Source organism: Oncorhynchus nerka, linkage group LG9b (genome assembly GCF_034236695.1).
Source record: "Oncorhynchus nerka isolate Pitt River linkage group LG9b, Oner_Uvic_2.0, whole genome shotgun sequence".
NCBI classification, from domain to species: domain Eukaryota; kingdom Metazoa; phylum Chordata; class Actinopteri; order Salmoniformes; family Salmonidae; genus Oncorhynchus; species Oncorhynchus nerka.
Window position 1 is genome coordinate 31,737,910 of NC_088424.1, and position 18,502 is coordinate 31,756,411.

At 43.7% G+C, this 18,502-nt stretch overlaps 1 protein-coding gene across 1 annotated transcript; it reads left to right on the forward strand.

Annotated features, from left to right (window-relative positions):
- The first annotated feature begins 7,692 nt into the window (after positions 1-7,692).
- Positions 7,693-11,582, forward strand: LOC115113985 (myocilin-like). Its single transcript, XM_029641917.2, has 3 exons — positions 7,693-8,382; positions 9,055-9,138; positions 10,353-11,582. The coding sequence occupies exons 1-3, from the start codon at positions 7,899-7,901 to the stop codon at positions 11,153-11,155; spliced, it is 1,371 nt and encodes a 456-aa protein (XP_029497777.1). The 5' UTR covers positions 7,693-7,898; the 3' UTR covers positions 11,156-11,582.
- Positions 11,583-18,502: the final 6,920 nt, after the last annotated feature.

Below are 18,502 nucleotides of genomic sequence, written 5' to 3' on the forward strand. Positions count from 1 at the left end.
TCTTTAATCCTTACAGACAAAAACATCCCATCCCACCATCGCATCATATCGCCTGAGGGCTAAGTTATAGGACACAACAAAACAACCCCGGTATCCACCTCAGTACCCAACACCAGGACTACTGTAGTGTACCTTGAAGGCCACCTTTTCCAGCAACATGAATCAAAAGTATTGAGTCATTTATGTTTTCACCAGCCTTACATTATGGTATAGTCACATACGTACTGTAGCAAAGTAAACACTGAGGTAACTGAAGAATGTCTGGGAAAGAAACCACCTGCTGCCTCTGGGGTTAAGAGGTCATACTGTGTGTGTGTGTGTGTGTGTGTGTGTGTGTGTGTGTGTGTGTGTGTGTGTGTGTGTGTGTGTGTGTGTGTGTGTGTGTGTGTGTGTGTGTGTGTGTGATGTCTACCTCACCCTGCATACCAAAATCAAATCAAATGTTATTAGTCACATGCGCCAAATACAACAGGTGTAGTAGACCTCACAGTAATATGCTTACTTACGAGCCCCTAACCAACAGTGCAGTTTCAAAAAATATGGATAAGAATAAGAGATAAAAGTAACAAGTATTAAAGAGCAGGAGTAAAAAATAAGAATATATATATAGGGGGTGCCGGTACAGAGTCAACGTGCGGGGGCACTGATTAGTTTAGGTAGTATGTACATGTAGGTAGAGTTAATTAAAGTGATTATGCATAGATGACAACAGAGAGTGGCAGTGGTGTGGAGGGGAGGAAGGGGGGGCAATGCAAATAGTCTGGGTAGCCATTTGACTAGATGTTCGGGAGTCTTATGGCTTGGGGGTAGAAGCTGTTAAGAAGCCTCTTGGACCTAGACTTGGCACTCCAGTACTGCTTGCCATGCAGTATCAAAGAGAACAGTCTATGACTAGGGTGGCTGGAGTCTTTGACCATTTTTAGGGCCTTCCTCTGACACCGCCTGCTATAGAGGTCCTGGATGGCAGGAAGCTTGGCCCCAGTGATGTACTGAGCCGTTCGCATTACACTTTGTAGTGCCTTGCGGTTGGAGGCCGAGCAGTTGCCATACCAGGCAGTGATGCAACAAGTCAGGATGCTCTCGATGGTGCAGCTGTAGAACCTGTTGAGGATCTGAGGACCCATGCCAAATACAACAGACCAATCATACCACCAACCAATAACCTGTTGTTGAAAAAACTTAACTGCTATGCCTTTTCAACCTCTGCCATATTGTGGATTCAGAGCTATCTGTCTAATAGAACTCAAAGGGTTTTCTATAATGGAAGCGTCTCTAATGTCAAACATGTAAAGTGTGGTGTACAGCAGGGCAGCTCTCTAGGCCCTCTACTCTTTACTATTTTTACCAATGACCTGCCACTGGCATTAAACAAAGCATGTGTGTCCATGTATACTGATGATTCAACCATATTTGCATCAGCAACCACAGCTAATGAAGTCACTGAAATCCTTAACACCGAGTTGCAGTCTGTTTTGGAATGGGTGGCCACTAATAAACTGGTCCTGAACATCTCTAAAACTAGGACCATTGAATTTGGTACAAATCATTGGTACAAATCATTCCTTAAGTGCTATACCTCAGCTGAAACTGAGACTAAATCACTTGGCATTACCATAGATTGTAAACTGTCATGGTCAAAACATATAGATTCAATGGTTACAAAGATGGGAAGAGGTCTTGCCGTAATAAAGAGATGCTCTGCTTTTTTGACACCACACTCCAGAAAGTAAGTTCTGCAGGCTCATGTTTTGTCTAATCTTGATTATTGTTCAGTCGTGTGGTCCAATGCTGCAAGGAAAGACCTAGTTAAACTTTGCTCGTTTTGCTCTTAATTGTAGTCAGAGGTCTGATATAAATGCTATGCATGACAGTCTCTCTTGGCTTAGAGTTAAGGAGAGACCGAATGCATCACTTCTTCTTTTTATAAGAAACATTAATGTGTTGAAAATCCCAAATTGTTTGCATAGTCAACTTACACACAGCTCTAACACACCTCATTTCCCACCAGACATGCCACCAGGGGTATTATGTAGATCCCTTATTGCATGGAACTTCCTTCCATCTCATAATGCTCAAATAAACAGCAAACCTGGTTTTAAAAAACAGATAAAGCAACACCTCACGGCACAACGCCTCTCCCCTATTTGACCTAGATAGTTTATGTGTATGCATTGATATGTAGGCTGTGTGCCTTTTTTTTAAATGTATGTAGTTCTTTCCTTGAGCTGCTCTTGTCTGTTGATGCTCTGTATTATGTCATTCTGTATTATGTTTCATGTTTTGTGTTGAACCCCAGGAAGAGTAGCTGCTGCTTTTGCAACAACTAATGGGGATCCTAATAAAATACCAAAATACCAATCACCACAATGTAAATGACCCTTTACCCCACAATGTGTGGGCTAATGAGTGTGTTGGCCTCCACAAAATGAGCAAAATGCATAATTTGTTCTGAAACTAAATGTTTTGCCTCTCACCAGAGGTAGATCTGTTGTTTCCCAACCCTCAATGCTGTTGGTAAGGCTGTTGAAATTACCGATTTGAAGTTGATTAGTCTGTGTAACTAATGTTGTCTGTTTGTCTGTTGACAGGCTGGCAACTTATTCCAGGTACCAGAAGTTATTTCCACAGTCCTTTTACTGTCCTGGATCACCACTTCAACTGTTTCTCTCTTTATCCCTTATGTTTGTCATGCGGGATCAGATGCATCGTCAACTTCCATGTCCCACTTCACTAATACTTCTCAAAATGTCTCAAGCTTCTGGATCCATCTTCTGGATTTTTTTATGTAATTTTGTTTTCCTTTCTGAGGGGGGAAGTATGTCATTCTTATTTAACTCAATGTATCTGTAACATAAGCCTTCCCTTTGGTATTCAGGAGTGGAAATCTGAAGTTGTTGCCAAGGATGCTGCTAGTATTGTACCTTTAGGGTTTCTTGGAATCTTAAAAAAAAAAACTGGTCTAAACTGGTCCAAGAGGAGATTTCAGTCTCAGTTTCTTTTCTGATTCTCTGCCAGGATGGTCATCCTCCTTGCTATTATTTTCTTCACTCTACTCCATCTGATGTACAGTATCTGTCCATTTATTCTCCTAGAAAATATGACATGCACAACTCTTACGAAGATATACTTCCTTCAGAAAGTATTCACACACCTTTTCCTAATTTTGTTGTGTTACAGCCTGAATTTAAAATTAATTAGAGACTTTGTGTCACTAGCATACACACAATACCCCATAATGTCAAAGTGGAGTTGTGTTTTTGCACATTTTTACAAATTAATAAAATATGAAAAGCTGAAATGTCTTGAGTCAATAAGCATTCATCCCCTTTGTTATGGCAAGCCTAAATAAGTTCAGGAGTAAAAATGTGCTTAGCAAGTCAAATAATAAGTTGCAAGGACTCCCTCTGTGTGCAATAATAGTGTTGAACATGATTTTTTTAATGACTATATAAGGGCTCAGGGCCAGACCCAGATGCAGACACGGGAGGCAGATGGTTTGAATATTTGATATTTATTAGTTCCAAAAGGGTAGGCAAGAGAATGGTCGTGGGCAGGCAAGAGGTCAAAACCAGATCAGAGTCCAGAAGGTACAGAGTGGCAGGCAGGCTTGAGGTCAGGGCAGGCAGACTGGTCAGGCAGGCGGGTACGTCCAGAAAACAGGCAAGGGTCAAAACCGTGAGGACTAGCAAAAGAGAGAATAGCGAAAGCAGGAGCACGGGAAAAACACGCTGGCTGACTTGAAACAGACAAGACAAACTGGCACAGAGACAGGAAACACAGGGATAAATACACTGGGGAAAATAAGCGACACCTGGTGGGGGTGGAGACAATCACAAGGACAGGTGAAACAGATCAGGGCGTGACCGACTACCTAATTTCTGTACCCCACACATATAATTATCTGTAAGGTCCCTCAGTCAAGCAGTGAATATCAAAACAGATCCAACCACAAAGAACAGGGAGGTGATCCAAAGCCTCGCAAAGAAGGGAACCTATTGGTAGATGGGTAACAAAAAAATGCAGACATTGAATATCCCTTTGAGCATGGTGACATTATTAATTAAATTTTCGATGGTGTATCAATACACCCAGTCACTACGAAGATACAGGGGTCCTTCCTAACTCAGTTGCCGGAGAGGAAGGAAACCGCTCAGGGATTTCATCATGAGACCAAAGGTGACTTTAAAACAGTTGCAGAGTTTAATAATAGCTGTTATAGGAGAAAACTGAGGATGGATCAACAACATTGTAGTTATTCCACAATACTAACTGAAATGACAGAGTGAAAAGAAGGAAGCAAATGTTCCAGAACATGCATCCTGTTTGCAGTAAGGCACTAAAGTAAAACTACAAAACATGCATCCTGTTTGCAGTAAGGCACTAAAGTAAAACTACAAAAAATGTGTCAAAGAAATTATCTTTATGCTTTGAATACAAAGCGTTATGTTTGGGGCAAATCCAACTGAGTACCACTCTTCATGTTGGTGTCTGCATCATGTTATGGGTATGTATGCTTGTTATCAGCAAGGACTAGGGAGTTTTCTTTAGGATAAAAATAAACAGAATAGAGCTAAGCACAGGAAAAATCCTGGAGGATAACCTGATTCAGTGTGCTTTCCAACAGACACTGGGAAACTAATTTACCTTTCAGCAGGACAATAACCTAAAACACAAGGCCAAAAATACACTGGAGTTGCTTACCAAGATGACACTGAATGTTCCAAAGTGGCCTAGTTACAGTTTTGACAAATCGGCTTGAAAATCTATGGCAAGACTTGAAAATGGCTGTCTAGCACTGATCAACAATCAACTTGACAGACTTTGAAGAATGTTTTAAAGAATAATGTGCAAATATTGTACCATCCAGGTGTGTAAAGCTCTTAGAAACGTACCCAGAAACACTCCGAGCTGTAATCGCTGCCAAAGGTGATTCTAACATGTATTGACTCAGGGGTGTAAATATGAGATATTTCTGTACTTAATTTTCAATACATTTGCAAAAATATTTTATTTTTGTCCTTATGGGTTATTGTGTGTAGGTGGTTGAGAAGAACAAACATGTTATCCATTTAGAATTCAGGCAGTAACACAACAAAATGTGGAGTAAGTCAAGAGGTATGACTTCTTTCTAAAGGCACTGTACACTCTGGGTGCTGTCGCCCAGCAGTAGTCAAACCACTTGGGCTGCTGATAAATGGAAAGAAATAACATTATCTGCTTTTGTGGTCTGTCATTTTTATTTAAAACATACTAAATAAGCCATCCTAATTAAGTGCATGGCAGAGGCATCAGGAGTCCATTTTAAGCAGCAGTCTGGTGTCATTGGACTGAGGGACCACAAACACCAGACTGTTGATCTGCCATTCATTCGGCTAGGTGTGTTTTAGGGAACCGCCGACTGGTGGACCAATATTTTTGCTCGATTCTACATGTAGAATTGGTTTGCACTCAGTTACAAATTACAGGCGGCACTCTGTTCAGAGGTGCTAAGTACTCTTGGCTGGCAAATGCTACCGGTATGTCCGTGCCCCTTACTGAGAGACTGCAGCTGACCGCCTGTGGACTGCCTGTATTTTCTCTGTGGCCACTATGAGGCAGGGGGCCAGGGGCCATGGACAGAGCTGGAGAAAAACAGGATGCCTGAAGCACTTTACGTCAGAAAAAAACATTGGAGAGGTGAACGAACGTACGGTGGAAACACTGCTGGAGATTCCACAGTGAAACATGAAGTATATCCAGTTGAGCCAACCAGGGGAGTTTGAGTTTGATATTGTGGAACAAACACTTTTTAGTGAGTATGTGGTGAATTTAAGTTGGAAGCATAGGGGTGGAATGACTGGGAAGGGGGGAGGGAATAGAAAATAAATCATCACTCAAGCAATGTTTTGAATTTGAGTCGACCGTAGCTGTGCCAAGAGTAAATATGCAAAAACCATTACTCCGTTCCCCCGAGGGGAGGGGGAGAGGAGATGGAGCATCTGTTATTATCTTAGTGATTCTCCCTGCTACCTCTCCTCTTCTGCAGATCCTCCGTTCTCCCTATCATTCGTTTTTTTCCTTAATCGACTATTGTGTCTGAGCCATGTGGTTCCAACTGCTCCCCTGTCCACTTCCTCAGTCATAAACATGTGTGTGTGTGTGTGTGTGTGTGTGTGTGTGTGTGTGTGTGTTGGCACTTCACAAAACTGGCCCCCAAAACCAACTGACAGAGGCAAGACACGTGGAATGTCCACCTGGTACAAAACAAGGTTTGTTTTGTCTCCAGATCACCAGATCAAACCAAAGGACATGATCCCCTTTAGGGCTGCTCACCAGGGCCCAGATCCCAAGCTGGTAGCAGGCCAGAGAGAGGGAAGAGTAGAGAGGGTGTCTAGGCAGAGGGAGAGAGGTGGGAGGAGAGGGAGAAAAGAGATGTTGGCTAGCCAGAAGGAAAGGGAAAGGGGGATACCTAGTCAGTTTTACAACGGAATGCCTTCAACTGAAATGTGTCTTCCCCATTTATCCCAACCTCTCTGAATCAGAGAGGTGCGGGGGGCTGCCATAATCAACATCTCACGTTTTTGGCGCCTAGGGAACAGGGGGAGAAGGTGGCTTGCCAGGGGGCCGGGGAAGAGAGTTGGGAGGACAGGAGGGAGGGAGAAAAGAGAGGGTGCCTAGCCAGAAGGAGGGGGGATAAGAAGGTGGATAGCCAGCAGGAGAGCAGTGGAAGGAGAGGGAGGCAGAGAGAGAAGAGAAGTGGGGGGTGGGGATTCCTGCATGTGAGGGGAAAGAAAGGGGAGGTGACTAAAACCCTGTCTCAATGTTCTGATATGAATCACGTTGTAATGAAAGCTTTCTGTTACACAAGAGTGGGATGATGTCCAGTCAAATATTCCCTAATCATCCCCATCCTTTAGCTAGATTTATGATGCCAGAGTGAAGCAGCCAGATAAAGGAAACTATGGGTTAGGGAGGAAGGATGGACCATCTGTGCTCACCACATTCCTAATCCTAACCACCTTCTAGACATCCTGCCCTGGCAGAGCAGAGTGCCAGACTGCCCTCAGGTGTACAGGTGAAATGATTTTCCCGTAGATTTGGGACCAGGCTAAGCTGGGTTGGCCTGTTGTGGGGGGCAAGGGGTGGACGGCAGCTGGACATCCCAGACCTGTTTAGACTAAGGCAAGCAGACAGGATGTAATGGTGCATTCGCTGAACCTTAGCCCAGAGCTTACCTGTACTTCACACCTAAAATGCAGGTGCATAGGACGCTACCTAACTGGTGATAAATCAAAGAGATATTGAACATTGTGCCTGGGGAGAGTTGAATCATATGGTTATTTCATTATATAACTATCGGCTATAAAGGAAGTAAACACTGAGTAGCCATCGTTACTATGATAAAAAGGGGATCAGACAGACAGACACAAAGACGCTCAGTATAGACAAATACAACCTATGTTTTGATAAATAACTGCAGACATACAGTATACTGCAGACAGACACAATAAAACATAGACAGAACAAAAACTAACTGTGTTAAATCCACTCTCTATCTCAGAACACATGGTGTCACACCCCCTAGCTACCCCCCCCCCCATGCCCCATCTCAGATGTGCAGCCATGATCCTTGTCCCCTCCCACAGTATGCTAGTTGACTGTATAAATATCCCACTTGCAGCGTGTTCTAACTCAGAGAACAACAGACAGTGACAAAAGATCAGGGACGCAGTCAGAAATAAAAGAGACCACGCAAAGAATTCAACAGGATACAAACCTGATCTCAGCTGAAAGGTTCCATCACAGGTCCTCTGATCCATCAGAAAGAAAGAAAGAAAGAAATAAAAAGAACAACTCCTGAAGGACCAAGAGAGTGATCCAGTCTGAGACCCAGGGGATCCATCCACCTGTCCTCCAGAATGTGGCTCCAGGTAGCCTTGGGTCTGTCCTACCTGGTTCTGAGCTCCCAGAGCCAGGACAGAGCCTCTCTGAGACGCTCCAATGACCACACGGGGCGCTGTCAGTACACCTTCACAGTGGACAATCCTGCAGAGGCGAGCTGCTCCGGGACCAGCGGAGGACCAGATATGGAGGTGGTGAAATCTCGTCTCACCCTGCTAGAGGCCCTGGTCAGCAGGCTGCTGGGGGGCAAGGGAGCAGGTGGAGAGGGTCCAGGGGGTGGGGGAGACAAGACCATCCAGGAAGCGTACTCCCAGGCCATGAGAGATAAGAGCCAGCTGCAGGGGGACAAGGAGCAGCTGAACAGGCAGGTGCAGGGGCTCCAGAGGAGGGTGGACGAACTGAGTGCGATGGCTGAGACACTGCGACAGAGACCCTGCCACCAGCACCAAGCCGCTGGAGCAGGACTCCCACTTCACGAGCTCAACCAGAGGCCAGCCAGCGGTAAGTCTCTACTGTCTCACATCATCACTTATAACCCACCCCTGAACTGTGTGAAAATGCATTATTATATATACTTTTAGAGAAAAGAGTTCCTGAAGGGTTCCTCAGCTGTCCCCATAGGAGCCCTTTTTGGTTCCTGATAGAACCATCTGTAGAAAGCATTCTACATGGAACCAAAAAGTGTTCCTCAAAAGGTTATCATATGGGGACAGCTGAAGAACCCTTTAAGTTTCTAGATAGCACCTTTGTTTCTCGGAGTGTATGTGAGTTAGGAACTGTGGATTGTGAGTGTTTGTTTATCTGATCTGGTCAAAATCAAAGTGTTCTAATGTAAACAGAATGGAGTACAGGTCAGGTTTCAGTATGCACTGCTTGGTTGGGTTAGCGGAATGGTATTTATACGGATTCTGCTTCTACTACCCTGTCACTTGCACGTTGCATGTTATTAAGTGTCTGTGATCTTTTGGGGAATGCAATAACTCTGTTAAATAGGGGGCTGCACTGCATGTCAAATGACTGGATAACATATCAAGATGCCTTCATGTTGTCAGTGTGTCATCTTTGAATGTGTTCAGGATTATTGATGCTGGATATTTTGAGTTATTTATGACTTCAGCCACCAAATAAACCATTGAAAAAAATGTGATTTCTCTCTCTCTCTCTTCCTCTCAGACTCTCTCTATCAGGAGATGAAGGCAGAGGTGACTGAGGTCCCAGCATCACGTCTCATTCAAGACGCTGGGCAGAACCACACAGGTCGTTTTTTGGGATTGTTTTTGTTATTGGGAACAAAACATTTAGAGTACAGATTATTGTATGGGACCATATACAACCAAAATGTTGAGAAAGACATTTTTTATTGAGTAAATATATTTATTGGTTTCTTTTCATTGTGAAAAGAGATATGGAAAATGTAATGAATTTAATGTTATTTGTTGATGTAAAAATCAAAATGTACAGATTTTAAGGTTAGATTTGGGGTGGGGTCGACAGAAATTCTGGCAAAACAACGGAATCTTGTAGAAAAAGGTTGAAAACCACTGATTTAACTTGTATCTATCTCTCCCTAGTGGCTTCTTAAAGTCACTACACACCAACTATACTGAACAAAAATATAATGCAACAATGCAACAATATCAAAGATTTTACTGTTACAGTTCATATGAGGAAATCAGTCTATTTAAATAAATGTATTAGGCCCTAATCTATGGATTTCACATGACTGGGAATACAGATATGCATCTGTTGGACACAGGTACAGTATGTTAAACAAAATGGGCCTCACAATGGTTCTCAGGATCTCATCACGGCATTTCTGTGCATTCAAATAGCCATCGATAAAATGCAATTGTGGTCATTGCCCATAGCTTATGCCTGCCCATACCATAACCCCACTGCCACCATGGGGAACTGTTCACAACGTTGACATCAGCAAACCGCTCGCCCACACAACACCATACACGCCGGTCGAACATACTGCTAAATTCTCAAAAACTGCACACTCCCTCAAAACTTGAGACATCTGTGGCATTGTATTGTGTGACAAAACTGCACATTTTGGAGTGGCCTTTTATTGTCCCCAGCAAAATGTGCACCTGTGTAATGATCATGCTGTTTAACCAGCTTCTTGATATGCCACACCTGTCAGGTGGATGGATTATCTTAGCAAATGATAAATGCTCACTAACAGGGATGTAAACAAATATGTGCACAAAATTTGAGAGAAATAAGCTTTTTTGTGCGTATGGAACATTTCTGGGATGGTTTATTTCAGCTCATTAAACATGGGACTAACAGTTCACATGTTGTGTTTATATTTTTGTTCAGTGTATTATGTATATGCACGTCACCTCTAAAAACTAAAATAAATGAGAGATGATCATAAAGGTAGTGATCATATTTCATAAAGCACATATTCCAATTTACTTGATTGATTGAATTGAATGTAACTACCCTCTCTCTGTGTCCAGGCTGTGGTGAGCTGGTGTCTGTGGGAGAGCCCGTCCTGCACCGAAAGGCTGACAGCATCACAGGGAAGTACGGGGTGTGGCTGCAGGACCCTGAGCCCATGGCCTCTCCATACGGAAACAAGACGGTGTGGCGCATCGACACAGTGGGCACGGACGTCCGCCAGCTGTTCGCCTATGAGGACATGGAGCAGTTTGCCAAGGGCTTCCCCATGAAGGTTATGGTGCTGCCTGAGCCCGTGGAGAGCACAGGGGCCACCCTGTACCGTGGTTCCCTCTACTACCAGCGCCGACGCAGCCGCACCCTGCTCCGCTACGACCTTGCCTACGAGAGCCTGGCGGCACGCCTGGACCTCCCCCACGCTGGCTTCCACGGCCAGCACCCCTACTCCTGGGGCGGCTACACAGACATCGACCTGGCGGTGGACGAGCAGGGCCTGTGGGCCATCTACAGCACCAGCAAGGCCAAGGGAGCCATCGTGGTGTCCCAGCTGGACCCTGAGAGCCTGGAGGTGAAGAGGAGCTGGGAGACCAACATCAGGAAGAACACAGTGGCTAACTCCTTCATGATTTGCGGTCGGCTCTACACGGTGGCCAGCTACACCGCCCCAGACACCACCGTCAACCACGTGTTCGACACGGCTACCGGCCAGGGCCGAGGCATGGCGGTGCCCTTTAAGAACCACTACCGCTACAACAGCATGGTGGACTACAACCATGCCCAGAGGAAGCTCTATGCCTGGGACAACTTCCACATGATCACCTACGACGTCAGCTTGGGGAGACTCAGCAGAAGCAGCCAATAAGAGGAGGCTGGGCAGAGATGATGGACTGGTGTGGCGTGAACTCATACGCTGTTACTAGAATATTATGAACCAACAACATTACTAACAGCTTTATAATCAGATCACAGCGAGGCCTGTTGCTACTCTGTCTACTACAATGCATTTTTTTCTACTAATGTAAATAAGTGAATGAATGAATGAATCTTACAATAAAATTAATGGCAGGAGATTCACTAAGGTGGAACTCCATGTAAACAGTCTGAGATATTGCTCTTCCTGTATTATATATGATGTATTTTACTTATTTTAATTTAAAAATGTACTGTACTGTCCATGTTGAGTCTATATTCAAGTTGTATCTTCACTATTGTGTATTATATGGGCTCCAATTACCTTTTGTATGTCATTTTATCTCTCAATAAATATTAAAATGATAGAGATCCCTAAAGAGTTGATCAGTCTGCATTTGTTCTGTCCAGTGGCACGCCCCCCTCAGAGAGAGAGAGAGACACAGCTGCATGTGAGCTCTCACATTTTTCAACATGTTTTTAGATTTGGAATTAGATAAACTTGGATTTTTCGGCAGGTACATATGCAGGATGCTACCCCCCACAGCATGGATTTCGCTCCAGATCAAAACTCCTAACCGACAACCTCATTTTGACCAAAATTAACCCTAGAGATTACTGTTTCCAAGGTTTTTCTTTTTCCAAGCTATACGGAGGGTGCTCTAGCAGACAAACATCAGAGACCTGAGGACACCACCCAACCTGGAACTGAGTGAGTAGTGTTTGATCTGATGCTATTTTGAAAGTCAAGAATAAAAGGAAAAAATGAAACATAAAGTACATTACAATGATATATTTTACTTTATGGGGACTGAATGCTGAGTTAAGGCTGTCAGGCTTGCAAGGACAGACCAGATACAAATTCAATTAGCACCAAGGTGTGAAGTAAAAGGTGTCGAGGCCTTTGGGCCCAACAAGTGTCAGGAGTCTTTGAAGCATCCTCTGAAGCCCCCTCCTGCTGTTCAAAGACCATCCACTGGCATTTTCCACAAGAAATCTGCCTCCAGAAATAAAAGCTTCTCCCAAGTGGGTGTGAGACCTACTCCTGTTGCCTGCTGCACTGCTGTTTGGATTCCACCTGGCAATCTGTTTATCATCTGCCCTGGCCTGTCTCCCCCTGTCTACTACAGGTACCCCCACCACACTCCCCCATCTCTCCCAAGATTTTGATCGCCTCCAGCACACACTGTTGGGGCGAGTGACTCTGAACTTACATTGGCTAGACCCAAGTCGTTATATATATTATTTTTTTATTGTGCATTTTTCTATTTTCCTCATGACTCCTGCATACTTTGTTGACTACAAACTGTCTTTACCCAACCGTGGGAAAGACTATGTTTGTTCCCACAGTCGGGACTCTGACTCTCTATTGGTTACACAGACTCTTGGCCTCCCATCCTATTCTAACCATCTATCGCTGGCTTTGTATTCATGTTACCTGATGAAATTCCTGTACAATATGATCTTGTTGTCATCTGATGCGCATTCAGATGTCATAATTCAGCATTGCAGAGCTCTCCCTGTCCTCTGCCGTGGCCTTGATTGTATTACTGTTGATGATATCTGGAAATGTGCATGTATACCCTGGCCCATCTACTGTTGCTAGCCCCAATTCTGACTTGTGCTCTGATACCTGCTTCACTGATTTCTGCTCTCGTAAAAGTATGGGTTTTCTGCACATTAACACTAGAAGCTTATTACCTAAAATGAATCAATTGAAGGTGTGGGTTCACGGCTCGAATCCAGATGTGTTGGTCATTGCTGAAATGTGGTTAAGGAAGAGTGTTTTGAATACTGATGTTATTAACATTTCTTGTTATAACCTTTGTCGGCAAGACAGATCTTCCAAAGGTGGGGGAGTGGCAATCTTTACCAAGGATCACCTTCAGTGCTCGGTTGTCTCCACCAAGTCTGTCCCCAAACAATTTGATTTGCTGGTTTTAAGCATTAAACTTTCAAATAGCTCTTTGTTGACTGTTGCTGGGTGCTATCATCCTCCATCAGCACCGACCTGAACCCTACCTGCCCTAAGCTCTCTCCTGGCCACTTACACTAAGTCTGAATTTGTCCTGCTTGGTGACCTAAACTGGGACATGCTTAAACCACCTAACCAAGTCCTAAAGCAATGGGACTCCCTAAATCTTTCTCAGATTATTACCAATCCCACAAGGTATGACTCCAAACACCCAGAAAAGGCTACTCTCCTCGATGTTACCCTCACAAATAATCCTGATAGGTATCAGTCTGGTGTTTTCCATAATGACCTTAGTGATCACTGTTTTACAGCCTGTGTTCGTAATGGCTGCTCAGTGAAACGAGCTGTCCTGATTTGTCATAAACGCTTCAACTTTAATGAGCAAGCCTTCATGAACTGGTCTCTGTAAAATGGTATAGAATCAGCTTGATCCTCTGTCGAAGACGCTTGGACCTTATTTTTGATATTTTCAGTGGTATTGTTAAACACGCCCCCATAAATAAAATGAGAATTAAAAACAAGTTCAGCCCCTGGTTTGACCGTGATCTTGCAGAGTTACTCCACCTCAAGAATTGCATTTGGCGTTTGGCTCGGCACACGCATACTCAGGCTGACTGGCTATCGTTTAGGCAAATGAGAAATAAGTGCACTCAGGCAACCCGGAAGGCCAAAGTTAGTTACTTTAAGGAGCAGTTCTCTCTCTGGGGGTCTAAGCCCAAGAAGTTCTGGAAAATTGTTAAAGACCTGGAGAAAAAACCCTCTTCACAGCAGCCCATGTCCCTTAATGTTGATGATGTGGTTGTTATTGACAAGAAGCACATGGCTGAGCACTTTAATCCCCACTTCATTTAGTCAGGATTCCTATTTGACTCAGCCATGCCTCCTTGCCCATCCAACATTTCCTCTTCTCCCACCCCTTCTAATGCAACTATCCCCAATGCTTCTCCCTCTTTTTCCCCTGCCCCGCTACAAAGTTTCCTCCTGCAGGCAGTCACTGAGTCAGAGGAGACTCAGTGACTTGACCCCAAAAACCCATCTGGGTCAGATGGTTTAGACTCTTTCTTCTTTAAGGTTGCTGCCTCTATCATCGCCAAGCCTATCTCCAACCTTTTTACCTGTCTCTCCTCTCTGGGGAGGTTCCCATTGCTTGGAAGGCAGCCACGGTTCACCCTTTATTTAAAGGGGGAGATCATCAAGCTGATCCTAACTGTTATAGGCCTATTTCTATTTTGCTCTGTTTATCAAAAGTGGCTTTCTTGATGTCTATAGTATTCTTTTGGGTATGCAATCTGGTTTCCGCTCAGGTTATGGATGTGTCACTGCAACCTTAAAGGTCCTCAATGATGTCACCATTGCCCTTCGTTCTAAGCAATATTGTGTTGCTATTTTTATTGACTTGGCAAAAGCTTTTGATACGGTAGACCATTCCATTCTTGTGGGCCGGCTAAGGATTATTGGTGTTTCTGAGGGGTCTTTGGGTTGGTTTGCTAACTACCTCTCTCAAAGAGTGCAGTGTATAAAGTCAGAAAATCTGCTGTCTCAGCCACTGCCTGTCACCAAGGGAGTACCCACACACTTCTCAATCTACATCAACAACACAGCGCAGGCAGTAGGAAGCTCTCTCATCCATTTATATGCAGATGATACTTATACTCAGCTGGCCCCTCCCTGGATTTTGTGTTAAATGCTCTACAACAAAGCTTTCTTAGTGTCCAACAAGCTTTCTCTACCCTTAACCTTGTTCTGAACACCTCCAAAACGATAATGTGGTTTGGTAAGAAGAATGCCCCACTTCCCACAGGTGTTTTTAGTACCTCTGGGGGTTTAGAGCTTGAGGTAGTCACCTCATACAAGTACTTGGGAGTATGGCTAGACGGTACACTGTCCTTTTCTCAGCACATATCAAAGCTGCAGGCTAAAGATAAATCTAGACTTGGTTTCCTCTATCGTAATCGCTTATCTTTCACCCCAGCTGCCAAACTAACCCTGATTCAGATGACCATCCTACCCATCCTAGATTACGGAGACGTAATTCATAGATCGGCAGGTAAGGGTGCTCTCGAGCGGCTAGATGTTCTTTACCATTCGGCCATCAGATTTGCCACCAATGCTCCTTATAGGACATATCACTGCACTCTATACTCCTCATCTCTGTATACCTGTCGCAAGACCCACTGGTTGATGCTTATTTATAAAACCCTCTTAGGTCTCACTCCCCCCTATCTGAGATATCTACTGCAGCCCTCATCCTCCACATACAACACCCGTTCTGCCAGTCACATTCTGATAAAGGTCCCCAAAGCACACACATCCCTGGGTGGCTCCTCTTTTCAGTTCGCTGCAGCTAGCGACTGGAATGAGCTGCAACAAACACTCAAACTGGACAGTTTTATCTCAATCTCTTCATTCAAAGACTCAATCATGGACACTCTTACTGACAGTTGTGGCTGCTTTGCGTGATGTATTGTTGTCTCTACCTTCTTGCCCTGTGTGCTGTTGTCTGTGCTCAATGTTTGTACCATGTTTTGTGCTGCTACCATGTTGTGTTTATACCAGGTTGTTGTTATGTTGTGTTGCTACCGTCATGTGTTGCTGCCTTGCTATGTTGTTGTCTTAGGTCTCTCTTTATGTAGTGTTGTCTCGGTTGTTGTGTGTGTTTTGTCCTATATTGATATTGTATTTATTTTGATTTTTTAATCCCCGGCCCCCATCCCCGCAGGAGGTCTTTTGCCTTTTGTTAGGCCGTCAATGTAAATAAGAATTTGTCCTTAACTGGCTTGCTTCGTTAAATAAAGATGAAATACAAAATAAATACATTTTTTTAAATTACATTTGAACAATTTGCACTGAGGATTTTCATGACCACACATCCAATACTAAAACTTGAAGGTATAACTGCATGTTGAAAAAGCCACCCAAAGCCTTGACATGCACAGCAAACTACAGAATAAACCACAGTACACAAAGAGCAAAGACATTTCGGAAAAGACAATGCAGGTTTGTTTTTAACCGGTCATGTGGTGCCATCTGCTGGCCAGTAATTGACATGTCTAGTATCATTTCAATGAGTTCTAAGAAATTAGCTATGTAGCCTGGAATCTGCATTGAGCCATATTCCGTGTGGATTCCAGGCTAACAGCTATGTGCCTATAGAATAGTCCGTAGGTCTATAGTTTAGGTGCTGATTACTTCATCAACCTAGCCTGGAATCCATGTGCTTCATCAACACATTGCCACTTCATCAACATAGCAACCGGCGCTATTGGACCGAGCTAGCTAGTCTCTTATTCTGACCTCCATAATGGCTTGAACCACGTGTTATACTGTTAACCACTAGGGACATGTCTATTGGGGTGGGGGTCTACAGAATGTTGCCATGGGTGGGCATTCAACAACACTGGGGAGGGTAGGTATTGCTCGGGTGTTACCACCGTGTGTGTGTGTGTGTGTGTGTGTGTGTGTGTGGCAACACTGTAAGGAGACTAATAATGACAGCCAGGAGATGACACTCGGCAGCAGCTGCTGTGCACACTAATGGAAACTTTGCTTGGGGTGGGTATGGTACCATTTCACCCCCCACACAAACAGAAACATACACAACAATAGGGCAATACCACAGCACCCTACTGTATATGGAATGGGTCTCTTAACCAGGAACCATGCATGATTTTTATGTCTCTCATTCTCACTGTTTTACCAACAGAATTTCACTTCCTCTCTGAAATAAACTTTGTTGTTCGATACTTTAGTCGTTTTATCCTATTTCAGTGTGAAAGTCATAGGTTGGCAACGTCTTGATTGTGTCATTATCTAACACTGTCTGTCACTTACCAGTAGAACCTGTGACACACAATTAAAACAATATATCGTTAATTCTTGAACACCCATCAAAAAAATATATATTTTCAAACGACAATAGCTATGGGGGCTATGTAAAGTAAATATACATTAAAAATATATATATACCGCTCCATAGAGCCAGTGACAAAATGCACTATTAGTCTTTACATTTTCATCAACTGTAACTGAATGCCACTTGGCAATTCGTAGAACAGATCGAAAAACTGTAAATGCATTGCATTCCACAACAAAAAATATTTAAAGAGAAAATTGTGGTGAGGGGGGCGTCACCACCAGCTGGGCCAGCAGGAAGTGGGCACACATGGCAGCCAGCGTGGCCAGATGGTTAACGGTTTGTCTACACTAGCACACGGTAATGGATGCGTGCGGTTTAGGCCCCCCAGAGTAGCTCGCTTTTGGGTGTGCTGGAAGCATATGGCAGCACGTTCGATGTTGCGTCAAGAATTCATCATAGCAAGTTTGTATGAAAGTCTGGTTATTACATTTTATTCACAGGTACATTTTAAGATGCTCTAAAACGCTCTGGTGACAAACAAACGTTTCTTCCCTGTTTCCAATCGTCCACATGGCTGGGATAACCTATTCAAGTAAGTTAAGTAAATAACGTTATATTTCGAATGTAAAATCAAAACATGTATTATTAGCTAACTAGCTACAATGCAGGCTAACTCAAATGAGCTACTAATGTAGCTAGCTAACGTTAGCTATCTAGCCAACTTTACATACGTATAGATAGCTAAGTGAATTAAATATCACCCGCTACTTAACTTCGTATTAGCTAGCTATCTTGATGTATTTATCACTGTAAAAAAAAAACACTCCAAATGCATTTGTAGGTAGCTAGCTAGCTAACAGCCATGGAGAAGGGTGAAAGGATAGCAGCTCCAACTGTCAAAGTGAGAGAGGAGGCTATTCTGGATAGGGTATGGACTTTTGTAGTTCCATTCCCATTAAGTGAGGACGGTGATAATAGTAACATAATATTCAGTGCAGTCTAATTTTAGTATAATGAAGTCTGTTTTTTTGTGAGGTTTTCTGTCCTCAGATACAGAAGCCTGTCTGCAGATGAAGAGGTCCCAATGAAGAGCAGTGGTTCTCAGTCCTGGTCCTGGGAACTCAAAGGGCTGCACATTTCTGTTTCAGCCTTAGCACGACACAGCTGATTCAAATGATCAACTCATCAAGCTTAATTTGTGATGCTATCCTTGATATGATCCTGCTATTGTCACATGCTACACATGCATCTATCTATCCAATGTTATCATGATTTGTTATGAGGGATATTATACTTTAGTAATCCACAATGACCTGGTGATGTGAAAGTCTAATGACATTATCTTACATATTCCTACAGATACCTTGTAACAGGACATTATTTCAAAACGATTGCCTACAGTTACCGTGTAGGGCACTGCAAGGTTGGGTGACCAGGGCCATCTGGGACTGCTTCCTGGGGGAATTCGG

What these genes read in the sequence shown, in the direction of transcription:
- LOC115113985 (XM_029641917.2), top strand. Translation starts at nt 7,899, where the DNA reads ATGTGGCTCCAGGTAGCCTTGGGTCTGTCCTACCTGGTTCTGAGCTCC. An exon ending in CAACCAGAGGCCAGCCAGCG is followed by an intron (nt 8,383 to 9,054) that starts GTAAGTCTCTAC and finishes TCTTCCTCTCAG; the next exon opens with ACTCTCTCTATCAGGAGATG. An exon ending in CGCTGGGCAGAACCACACAG is followed by an intron (nt 9,139 to 10,352) that starts GTCGTTTTTTGG and finishes CTCTGTGTCCAG; the next exon opens with GCTGTGGTGAGCTGGTGTCT.